This window comes from Colletotrichum orchidophilum (genome assembly GCF_001831195.1).
Source record: "Colletotrichum orchidophilum strain IMI 309357 chromosome Unknown Scaffold_2.1, whole genome shotgun sequence".
Classification (NCBI taxonomy): domain Eukaryota; kingdom Fungi; phylum Ascomycota; class Sordariomycetes; order Glomerellales; family Glomerellaceae; genus Colletotrichum; species Colletotrichum orchidophilum.
The window spans coordinates 71,020-81,761 of NW_019172958.1; the positions used below are offsets into that span (position 1 = coordinate 71,020).

The 10,742-nt window shown below is 51.6% G+C and overlaps 5 protein-coding genes across 5 annotated transcripts; 3 read left to right on the forward strand and 2 right to left on the reverse strand.

Moving 5' to 3' along the window:
• Window positions 1–238: 238 nt before the first annotated feature.
• Window positions 239–1,245, reverse strand: CORC01_00192 (thioesterase superfamily protein; the record flags this gene model as incomplete). Its single annotated transcript, XM_022611850.1, has 3 exons — window positions 239–268; window positions 328–1,043; window positions 1,104–1,245. 3 exons carry the CDS (start codon window positions 1,243–1,245, stop codon window positions 239–241), a joined length of 888 nt encoding a protein of 295 aa, XP_022481475.1.
• An 859-nt stretch (window positions 1,246–2,104) lies between these two features.
• On the forward strand, window positions 2,105–2,705 carry CORC01_00193 (uncharacterized protein; the record flags this gene model as incomplete). The annotated part of the gene is made up of 4 exons (XM_022611851.1): window positions 2,105–2,111; window positions 2,178–2,282; window positions 2,338–2,366; window positions 2,424–2,705. The coding sequence occupies 4 exons, from the start codon at window positions 2,105–2,107 to the stop codon at window positions 2,703–2,705; spliced, it is 423 nt and encodes a 140-aa protein (XP_022481476.1).
• Window positions 2,706–2,812: 107 nt separating this feature from the next.
• On the reverse strand, window positions 2,813–6,067 carry CORC01_00194 (CBF/Mak21 family protein; the record flags this gene model as incomplete). The annotated part of the gene is made up of 4 exons (XM_022611852.1): window positions 2,813–3,622; window positions 3,676–4,186; window positions 4,253–5,340; window positions 5,402–6,067. 4 exons carry the CDS (start codon window positions 6,065–6,067, stop codon window positions 2,813–2,815), a joined length of 3,075 nt encoding a protein of 1,024 aa, XP_022481477.1.
• Window positions 6,068–6,930: 863 nt separating this feature from the next.
• Window positions 6,931–9,191, forward strand: CORC01_00195 (prolyl-tRNA synthetase; the record flags this gene model as incomplete). Its single annotated transcript, XM_022611853.1, has 7 exons — window positions 6,931–7,026; window positions 7,088–7,184; window positions 7,244–7,284; window positions 7,345–7,435; window positions 7,493–7,575; window positions 7,634–7,763; window positions 7,828–9,191. 7 exons carry the CDS (start codon window positions 6,931–6,933, stop codon window positions 9,189–9,191), a joined length of 1,902 nt encoding a protein of 633 aa, XP_022481478.1.
• Window positions 9,192–9,756: 565 nt separating this feature from the next.
• On the forward strand, window positions 9,757–10,511 carry CORC01_00196 (prefoldin; the record flags this gene model as incomplete). Its single annotated transcript, XM_022611854.1, has 5 exons — window positions 9,757–9,781; window positions 9,867–10,028; window positions 10,105–10,205; window positions 10,275–10,392; window positions 10,474–10,511. The coding sequence occupies 5 exons, from the start codon at window positions 9,757–9,759 to the stop codon at window positions 10,509–10,511; spliced, it is 444 nt and encodes a 147-aa protein (XP_022481479.1).
• Window positions 10,512–10,742: the final 231 nt, after the last annotated feature.

Sequence of the window (10,742 nt, forward strand, 5' to 3'; positions counted from 1 at the left end):
GGGAAGCCCATATTGCGCGCCTCAGACGTTCGCCTGGTTCGGCTGGGCCACACCGAATCGCTTTGAAAATGCCTTCTGTGCTCGGCGACCGAAAGTTCTCGCAAGTTGCTCATCAACCTGAAGACGACGTCGTCTCTTTTCTCCGGTCAACCAGGCGCATTCGCCCTGGCTGCTGGAAATTCGGAGGCCTAGAGAAAGTGATACTCAAACTTGTAAAGCGCTTGTATCATGAAGGGCTTTAAGAAGTCGCATTTAGCTTCGCCATAACCTGTCGAGACATTAGTATCGTCGATCGATGGTCAAAACATTCAAGAAAAGGCCACTCACCGATGCAAATCTGGGAGATACAAAAAGCGCAGAGGCTTGCGCCAGGACAACAGGTTGTTCTCCATCGGCTGCCAGCGTTTCCAGCTGGCCCTCAACCCATGCTTTGCGTCCCTCTACCCTCGTCGTGCGCGCCCGCAAAACGACATACGTGCCTGCATGCACTGGTTTCCTATAGTTGATCTCAAGCTTAGCTGTGACGCCCACATTGTGGGGAAGAGCACCGAAGCAGCACCGTGCCAGGCCCTCGTCAAGCATAGTAGCAAGCAATCCACCATGCACAATGCCCGGGTGACCACAAACGTCTGTGCCAAGGTGGGTGATTGACACAAGAGACTTGCCCCCCCTTTCAGTCCAGCATACAGGGGGCACTGTGATCCGGCCAGGTCCAAGGAGCGTGCCGCCCGTGAGGTTGTGCCGCCGCAAGGCATCGGGGAGTCTCATGTGGGGGCGAGATTCGGTCATGTCGAGATTCCGGCGCATCTCTGCCGCAATTGGGTGATTGTTGATAAAGTCATTTACCGCTCCGGCCTCGTCGGTCCTGGGCACGTAGGCGCGCAGGCTATCTTCATCAGAGCGGAGCCTTGTCGCGTCGAGTAGACCAGGCACAAGGGGACTCGCCGCCGCAGCGAATCCCAGGCATGCAAATAGCAGTCCAAAAGCGCCAAAGCCGAGGGCTTTGTGGAATCGGGAAGAATTTGTCGATTGCGAGGCCGGGCCTACAATGACTTCATGTGAGCTGGGTAGGCTGAATCCTGAGGAGAATGACAGAAACCTACCTGCATCAACACCTCGGTGGTAGCATCGGAGCCAAAACTGCTGACAGCGGGCCGAGTTTCGTAAGACTGGCGCGTTTGGGGCGGCCCAAGTTGAGGGCTGCTTAAGTAGCCGCCGAAGAGGAACAAAGGATGATGCTGCCATGGATGCGACTGGTCCGTCGAGCAACAAGGCTAGAGCTTCCAATTTATGTGTGAAGCATAGGAGCAGATCAAGATTGATCTTTGACCTGGTTCGTCACTCGAAGTGCATGGTCAGTCGTATGCCGAGGCTATATGCAGGGTAGGTCCAGGTGGTATGGTCACGAAGGCGCGGTATGCAGCAGAATGATCTACCGGGGTATTATAATATTGATTTACTAAGCGACAATTCACTAAGCGAGCGCTACAACAGATCTAGCCAAAATATGCATGAATGGGGTTTTCACATCCGTCCTGATGGTTTCCGCTTCTCACACTTGCCTAGTGGCTTCTCAAAAGAGTACGCTGCTCCATTTGGGAGCCATCCCTTGGCTGTAGATGAGGCGTACGTCTGACTTCAGGTGTCGTAGCCTCGCGCAATCCTCTGTACACTCTACTCCCGGCCGCATGACATCATACTCTCCGTAAAACTACGTATCAGACGGGGGGTGTTCACCCCTACGGCAGTGGTTGGTTCTCATGCGGCATCGGTCCGTGTGGCTGGCTACAGGGGTCCCGGGCAGACCTCAAAGTCAATCAAGCAAGCAACACATAAGCTTGAAGGCCGGGTAGGACTTACCCCTCATCTGACCTCTGGCCTTCAAATAGTGTAAACAGACACCGCCGACAACCGCTGATTCTACATTGTAACTTTGGCCTCCAGCGTCAAGCAGCTTTACCTCGTATGGCATCAATCCTTTGCACTTGTTCATAACACAGTTTCGAGACCGCACCCATCGCAGGTTGCCAGCAGTTCATTAGAAAGACACAGCAGCAATATATGCAATGGTATTGTCCTCCATCTTTCCTCGCGCACCGCCAGCATGTACTGTCTTGTTGAACTTGATTGACTCATCGCCGTGCTCCACCCCCTTCAGGCCACAGCAGAAACCGTAGATCTGGGGGCTGTCCACGCGCCCAAGGAAGAGTCCATCAAGGTATTTCAGGAGATCGCACTTGATCTCAAGGAAGAACTTCTCCACATCCGACGTGAACACCAGAGTAAGTCTCAGGATGTCCACTCGGAACAAGCCATGAGCTAACAGCTCATGACCAGAGCATGAGCCCGAGTACTTCCACGCCGTTGTAAGCCCTTATCATTTTGCCACGCCTCCCAGTCTTTCTCGCTCAGAAAGTCCGTAGGAACACCTCAACGATCACCAGCTCGCCGCCTTTGGCCCAGACAACTTCGTGGCCGTAAGAGTTGCCAGCTCGGCCTACGGGATCCATCTTTTTGGCAAGGTCCGCATCCCAGCGCTTCCCGAGTCGGGGCCTGCCTATATTCACTTTCGTGCCTTCGTGCCTGGAGGTGAGCCGCCAAGACTTCATAGCATTCACACAGAGGAGACAGAGCACTCGGATGGGGATAAAACGTACAGGGCCATTTTCACCAAAGACGATGATCTGTATTGGTTTGACACATAGATATATAGGTATGGGATCGATTGGCAGAGAGTTGGCCACGAATCCATATACCGTAGGTTTGTTTGCAGACGCACAACATGATTTCTTTTGCGAATTCCTCGATCCAATTACATGTCCTCCTCCGCCGCCAAAAGTTCGGCATAATCATCTGCCGAAGCAAACATAGGCAAGTCCTTGAACTTCCTCTTCGATGATCGAGCGGTGCTCTTGCTCTTCTCGCTTGTCTCTTCAGCCTCCCCGGGTACTGCAGACAACTCAGGACTCTCCTCTTCCTCCATCTCCTCATCGTCGTCTCCCTCCTCATCCTGGAGTGCTTCCATGTCGCTGTCATCTTCGTCACCATCTGAGAGTCCTGCATCGGAACCGTCGGAGAATATGACGCCGCCATCAGAGTTTTGATCACTGTCATCAAAACCATCCATGTCAAGGTCGTCCTCGTCACTTTCAATTGGGCCATCGGGGTGCGAGGCAGTGAGTGCCTTCCAGATCGCATCCTCTTGCTCCGCGTCGTCCTTGGCAATGGCCTCATCCGGTCCAGATGAGGATGGCTCAGCGATCTTCTTACCAACCTCAACCTTCTTGCCAGCTTGTTTGAAGTATTCGTGGAAGAATATGTCCTCCGCTGCGACCTGATCCACCTTCTGGTTCCAGAATTTAGGTGTATTGATTGGTACGGCTGCACCTGAGCCAGTTCTTTTCGCGAGCCAGATGCTGCCGGAATCGGGGTTGCGGACCGGTTGCATGATCGATGCTCCCCTAGCAGTTTCTGCTGACTTCGGGCTGCGGTACACAAATTTATCGAGGAATCTAATTAGGCTGTGGCTCTCCAAATCTGGTTTAGCCATCTGCTTCTCATCGGAGAACAGGCTTGCAGCTAGAAGCGATACGGACGGATGGAAGTGAGTGAGTGGGGGTATCTACATTGTTAGCAGCTGGAGTCTCGTAAAGTTGAACATGGATATTAGCTTACAATCTCCCAGAGACAACTGTTCTGAGCGTTGCTGTGCTCTGGGTTTCTTTTGCGGCCATCATACACATTTCCCCTCGAAACGGATGTGTTCTGCTCCTCTGCCACACGTTGGCTAGTTATCTCTTCTATTTCACTATCCTCTGGTTCTTCAAGGAGTGCTTTGAGGTCGGGAAATTGAGTCCGCAATTGAAACACCACATATATCAAACCACAGACAAAAGCAGGCTGATGCATGTTGAGAATCTGCAACATTCGCTTTGCGAATGCCTTGATCCGTCGTGTGTCAACATCGGCCTTGAGAGACTTCAGTAAAAGGTTCAGGTAAAGAGCCTGTTTAGAGGAGTTTGCAAGTCGCGGGTCCAACAAGGATTCGTACAAAGTTCTGTAGAACCTGTCGGAAGCCAGGTGCCTTGAAACAGATATTTGCTGAATGAGAATCAGCGCCTGGATGCTGGTGTTGAAATTCGTCGAGTGCGCAATTCGGAAAAGAGTGTCCATTTGAGATTCGAGGCTGGCGGTGACTGTCAGTTATCTACATTTGCGGGAGCACGGAAGCCAAGGAAAATCAGATGCTTACATGGGATCTTGCTCAGTCACGAACGGCACAGCGCGGTTGATACCCGTCAGTACAGCAGTGACCAACTTATCGGCCGTTTCAGTCGTAACGCCAGTGTCGTTAGTAGAATGATGCTGCTGGCTTTCGGCAGGTGCTTTACCGAGTGCGGAACTGTTGAGAAGAGTAACAAAGATTTCAAAATAAATGCGGAGGAGTGTTTCTGCCGTGCCGCCTTCGCGGTTGCTCAGAATTGTCTGATTCAGAGTATTGGTGGCGTGGTATTTGGCCCTGAAAGTCTGGCCCGGACGGAGTAAAACCTCCTGCTCTATGCCCTTGATGACAACCTGTTTCATTCCGGGATGGGTGTTCTGAAGCTGAAGCAGAAGGTAGGAAACTCTCGATGCAATCTTGCGGTCCTTGTCGCCCATCTTGTTGACCAACAGCCGTAGCAAATTGGTCTCCTGCTCGGGCTTATCCTTGAGCAAGCCGTAGACAAAGTCAATGGAACGAGTGCGAGAGTATTCGATCTCATCATTGCACCAGACCTCAAGGAGCTGGATGATCTTGAAGTATGACGTTTTGAGCCAGTCCTCGTAAACCCATTGGATGAGGTGTGCATCCGTCAAACGACCTGGCAAGGCTTGGCTAGGATTCCAAATCTTGACCGAGGATCGCTGCAGAGCTCCAATTAGACCAGGCTGAGTCTGAAAGGCGCGCAGTCTCCTGTTGGGGGGTAGAACCAAACCAGTGCCAAGGAGATCTACCAACGCACCGAGAGCGCCAATGGCCTGAGCGCGACTTCTTTTAGACGCAAGGCCTAGGAGTGTTTCAAAAGCCTTGACATTGTGCAGCGGTGACTCTTGAATTGCCAAAGTGAGAGCAGAAACTTTGTCGGAGAGGGTTCCGGAAGACATGATGGTGGAGAGGAACTTTCGAGAAGATGATGCCAAAACGCTCTTATTATACGCCGCCGCATCCGCCTCCAGAAGAGTATATGCGTGAGTTTTGAGAGCATTAACAGCACCAGAGAAGCCATTCACTTCAGGAGATGTAGGATCCGGAAGTTGGCTCAGTTCCGCCCCGTGCCAGTCGGCACGAGGTTCGAATTTCTAACAGACATGGGTCAGTAAAAAGAGAGTGTGAAGTGACTTGGGCCAGGTGGCTGCTCACGAACTGCTTCTTGAACGTATCCTTGACATCCTTGCGAGAAGGTTCTTGAGGTGCATGGGCTTTATCGTGGCCATCTACTTCGGAAGTTGCTTCTCCCTCATCGAATTGATCATCGTTTTCGCCGACGTCATCTGCCTCGCTCTGCTCCTCCGCCTCCTCCTCCCCATCTTCTTCTGCATCCTTGGTTGTTGCTGCTTCATGATGTTGTTGGAGGCCAAGCTGGGCTGCGAAAGCAGCAAGCTCGGTCTGAAGCTTTCTATCAACAGCAGAGGATAAGGTGGCTTCCTCGGTGGCGTCTTCATCGTCCGAGTCGATGTCTCCAATGAGCTTCAGGTCTTCTTCATCTCCGCCTAGAGCCCGAATCTCCTCCAGAAGATCCTCGCGATTTAGGCGTGTGCCTGTCCCGCCCTTCACCTCAATAGCAGTGCCATCGCGCTCGCTGGTGGACTTGTCGCGACGATGAGCTTGTTTCTTTCGTTGGCGCGGGCTCGTCAAAGGCTCGTCGGAGTTGTGTTTGCGTTTCTTGTTCTCATTGGAGTTGTCGTCTTTCGCAGCTTTGCCCAGTTTGCCCTCGATCTTGGCCGTTAGATTCGAGAATGACTGCGGATTCAATGACTCTGGCTGTCGAGCCTTGCCGGCGGATTGCCTCTTTGGCTTGCCCATCATGAATTTGTGATTGCGGCCGCAGCCAGGGCAGCAGGGGCAGACTTTGGAAAAAGCTCGGAAGATGACAGAATGAACCGCTTGACAGGAAGAAAGTTTCTCTGTATTACTCTGTCCAAGTTGGCCAAGTGAAGCTCACTCAAATGTCCATGAAACAGAAACTGCAGCGCAGCGTGGAAAGAATATCCCAAAAAAAAAAAAAAAAAAAAAAAAAAAAAGAGGCGAGGGGGGGGGGGGAGAGGGAAAGAAGAAAAGACAAAAAAAAACAAAAAAAAAAAAAAAGCGGGAAAGGGAGAAAAAAAAAACAAAAAAAAAAAAAAAAAAAAAAAAAAAAAAGGTACCGAGCACGAAGGAAAAAGTTGGTTTGAACAGCGTAGTGGGGGCGCGTTTCTTATCGATAAGTCGGGATATCGAACGGGCACGGGTCGTGGCCAGGCACCTGAACCCAATTGAATAAGTATGTATTAAGGCATTGAAACCCTGGTCGTGCATCTCAACTTGTCTTGGGGATCTGTCACTGCAAAATCTCCAAAACCAAGGTTATGCGGATAGTCAAGCAGCATTCGACGTGGCCTCACCTCACCTCATGACTTTCTATGAACATCAGTGGGATTGGACCTTAATCTCGTGCTAGACTTGCCAATTGCTCATTGCTAGTCTGCGGCATCCGCTGTTTTCCGATTGGCAAGCCCTCGACCGACCCTCAAAAGACTGCCTGATCAGTCACAACAGTCATCTCATCTTGGTGGATGATTCCAACGTGAGCACGTTGACCATCACTGCTGCCTAGCCAGCTTATCAATTGCAGTTAATTGTTCCAGAGTCCGCACCTCGCTCGCTGGTATACTTGCTCTGCCTCCGCCAACATGGCCTTCAGCCGTGCATGGAGACTCCGCGTCTTGCCGTCGTATCCCAGCACGATGGCAAGCTATGGTAGCTTACCATTCAATGGCAGCAGCCAGGTAGGTACAAACACACCCTTATACTGATTCATCGATACGTTGTTTGCTTACATATTGCTAGTCATCCAGTCGTAGCTACCGTGTTGGTAGGGCCAGAAATCGACTTTCAGCTGTCTGGGTTCCTACCGGAGGAATGACACCTGAGCGAGGCGAAGAAAGTAGGTCTACTGCATGCAACCCATCTCGATTAACAGCAGGCTCATCTCAAGATAATCAGGCGCGCATGAAAAGCTTGTTCGCGCCGGTTTCTTGCGACAGGTAAGCTATTGGGGGAAAGGTAATTGAGTTGTCGGATCTTGCTGATTCCTTGCGTCTCAGTCACACTCCGGCATTTTCCATCTACTTCCGCTTGGCCAGCGCGTTCAAAACAAGCTGGAGGGCGTCATTGACTACTACATGCAAGAACTTGGTCAGTTTCTGTACACATCGGTTATAGCTCACCACGCTCTACTAACATCTGCAACAGGAGCCTCGAGAGTTGCTCTATCAACCATTACCTCCAAGGATCTATGGCAGAGGAGTGGCCGCCTCACACAACTAGAAGCTGAGGTCCGTTCATGCCTTCTTGTAAAACGTAACACTATGCCTAACCTCTCGTATCTTAAAGCTATTCGGCTTTGAGGACCGCAAAGGGTCCAAATATATGTTGTCGCCCACTCACGAGGAAGAGATTACTACTCTAGTGGCTAAGACCGTCAAGTCCTACAAAGAATTGCCCCTTCGCCTCTATCAAATCAGTGAGCTCACCGACTATTTCACAAGCCTCGTCAGTAGTCCAGGAGCTCATACTGTGATCCTTAGCGCGCAAATTCCGCGACGAACTGCGCCCGCGCCACGGGCTGCTGAGGACCCGCGAATTCACCATGAAGGACCTCTACACCTTCGACGTCTCTGCAGAATCGGCCTTGGAGACCTACCAAAAGGTTCAGTTAGCATACACTGGCGTTTTCAAAGCCTTGAAGTTGCCGGTGATGGTGGCCAAAGCCAGCTCCGGTGATATGGGAGGCGATCTCAGCCATGAATATCACTTGCCCACCTCAATTGGCGAAGACACTGTGGTCACATGCAATAACTGTAACTATGCTGCTAACGCAGAAATCGCAGAATCACGGGCAGCCACCGTGGATATCCGAGGGTCTGGCGGTCTGGCCGAAGCTGTGAGTCCGGCATCTGTTTCAACAAGGGTTTGGCGGGGTATCAGTAAGGACCGCAAGACCTTGGTGAATGCCTGGTACCCAGGTCGATCCCAGAACGGATCTGACCGAGACACCGATATCAGAATTCCTGCCATCAAGTCAATTGTCACTGATCTGGACGCAAGCACTGAAGATGCCGTGTCTTTATGGCAGACAACTATTACATCAACGTTCTCTGGCGGGGACGCCGCAGCCACCCGGCCCCGGATCATCAACATTATAGATTCCACATTAAGCAACAGCGTAGAAGAGATTTTACGAGATGAGAGCAACGCATGGCCAATATCCGGGTTGGGCATTCCGAAGGATACAGTACACTCTACCATCATTACAAAAACCCAGGGTGGACAACCGATCAACCTGCTCGCCGCTCACGCTGGCGACAAATGTCCCTGCTGCGATAGTGGCGCCCTGCAGGTCCAAAAGGCTCTGGAGCTGGGGCATACGTTCTACCTAGGAACGCGATACTCGGAGCCACTCGAGGCAATGGTATCCATACCGACTCGTGCAATATCAAGTCGGCACGAGGTCCAGCCAGCCCCGACTGAGCGCAAGACGCCCATGCAGATGGGGTGCCACGGGATTGGCGTCTCCCGACTCATCGGGGCCGTAGCTGAGCATCTGAAAGATACCAAAGGCCTGCAATGGCCACGCGTCATCGCTCCCTACGAAGTCGTGGTGATCTCCACTCCTAACCTAGCTAAAGACGCTATTATAGTGTACGATGAGATTGCGGCGTCGTCCAGGGCCCCAGGAGGCATTGACTTGGTGTTGGATGACAGGGCGGTGTCTTTCGCTTGGAAATTGAATGATGCAGACCTAGTGGGATACCCAGTCCTAGTCATACTAGGCAAAGTATGGAAGGAAAGAGGTGACTGTGAAGTCCAGTGCCGCAGACTCGGGATCAAGGAGATGGTCCCGCTCAGAGAACTGCACCAGCGTGTGGCAGACTTGCTTGAGCAACTCTAGTATAGCATAACCATCAGACGGAAAGAAGACCGCTAGCGCATCGAAACGCGCGCGACGCAGTGTGTATAAATAGTTATATAGTTCCTCTAACTCCGATGTATAAGATTTCCAGGTTGTGAGATGGAAAGAGCATGCACTGGGATTCAACGTCCCACTCGCACAGGGTATGCCCTGTGGTTTTAAGGCTCATCCGCACTCCTCTTCGGTGTCTTTTCTCACCGAGAGCCTCTGATGTGGAAGGCGGTGACGGCCTGTGTCCTGAGGGTGTGGGGCGGTCACGTGTATGACCACTGCCTCAGACAGTGCAACAACGACTGCGAATAATGGAAAGAGCACCTAGTGCCGATGGATGACAATTAGCCCTTACTCCAAATTCAGCTTTGAGCGAGTCGGAAGCAACAGTCACTCCCAGACACTGGAAGAATCTCCCGATTACCTTCTTACTTTCTCTGCAACCTTAAGGTAAGCAATTACGGTCGCTTAGGGGCTGTTATCGGACGGGGACTCCAAATCACTCCATCCATTCATCCGGGTTTTGTTTGTCCGCAAGCAGGCTCAGTCCACCATGGCCGGGCAGGGTTCCGAGAGCAGTGAGTATTTCAGTCTGCCGATTGACCATCCCATGACTGAGGTCAGGTGTGCATCTTTGGATTCCGTGCTGACCGAGCCCCATAGTCAACCTGGAGACGCTGGATACCCAGCAACTCAGCCAGGTCAAAAAGCAGTTGGAGGAGGAACTTGAGCACTTAACAAACTCGTTCGCCCAGCTGCACAGCGCGCAGGCCAGGTTCAAGGAGTGCCTTCGTTGTGTCAAGGCCCGACCTGGTGCTGGTGATGGTGCGCACGTCCCTGCTTTCCACGCCTCATCAGGAGTTCTATGGTGCATTGGGTAGCGACGTTGACAAGTTTCCAGGCGACAAGTCTGTCCTGGTACCTTTGACCAACTCACTCTATGTACCTGGGGAGCTCTCGGATCCAAAGCACGTCATCGTCGACGTGGGCACGGGATTCTACGTCGAGAAGGCATGTTTCATTTGCACTTGAGGTTTGAGGCGGTCACTTTATGGACTAACGCTTGCGCAGGATGCTGAATCTGCTGAACGTTTCTACGAGGCTAAGGTCCAGAACTTGATGAATAACATCCAGGACCTCGAGGTGATCGTGCAGCGGAAGACAACAAACGTGCGGAGTGTAGAGGATGGTAAGTTCCGCTGCTCCCTAGGAAAAGATGCTGGATAATGTGGTTTCGAGATGGTTCTAACTACGAGTGTGCAAATAACAGTATTAAGGCTGAAGGTTTTGCAAACTCAAGCAGTATAAATAAGTAGTAATAGGTGTACAACCCAACACGCTAAGTTGTTTTACATATTTCTTGAGAAACTTCGTCTATTTTACTGTCCCGGCCTATTCTCAAGGTTTTACTCCTTATGAAGGTTTTGGGAGAGGGGGGTTGGACGTTACCCGGTCCTGATATCTTATTTACGTACTGTACTGTTACGACCCAAGAAATGGTTAGTTCTAGCGACCTGAAAGGAAGGCCCGCGGCACAGC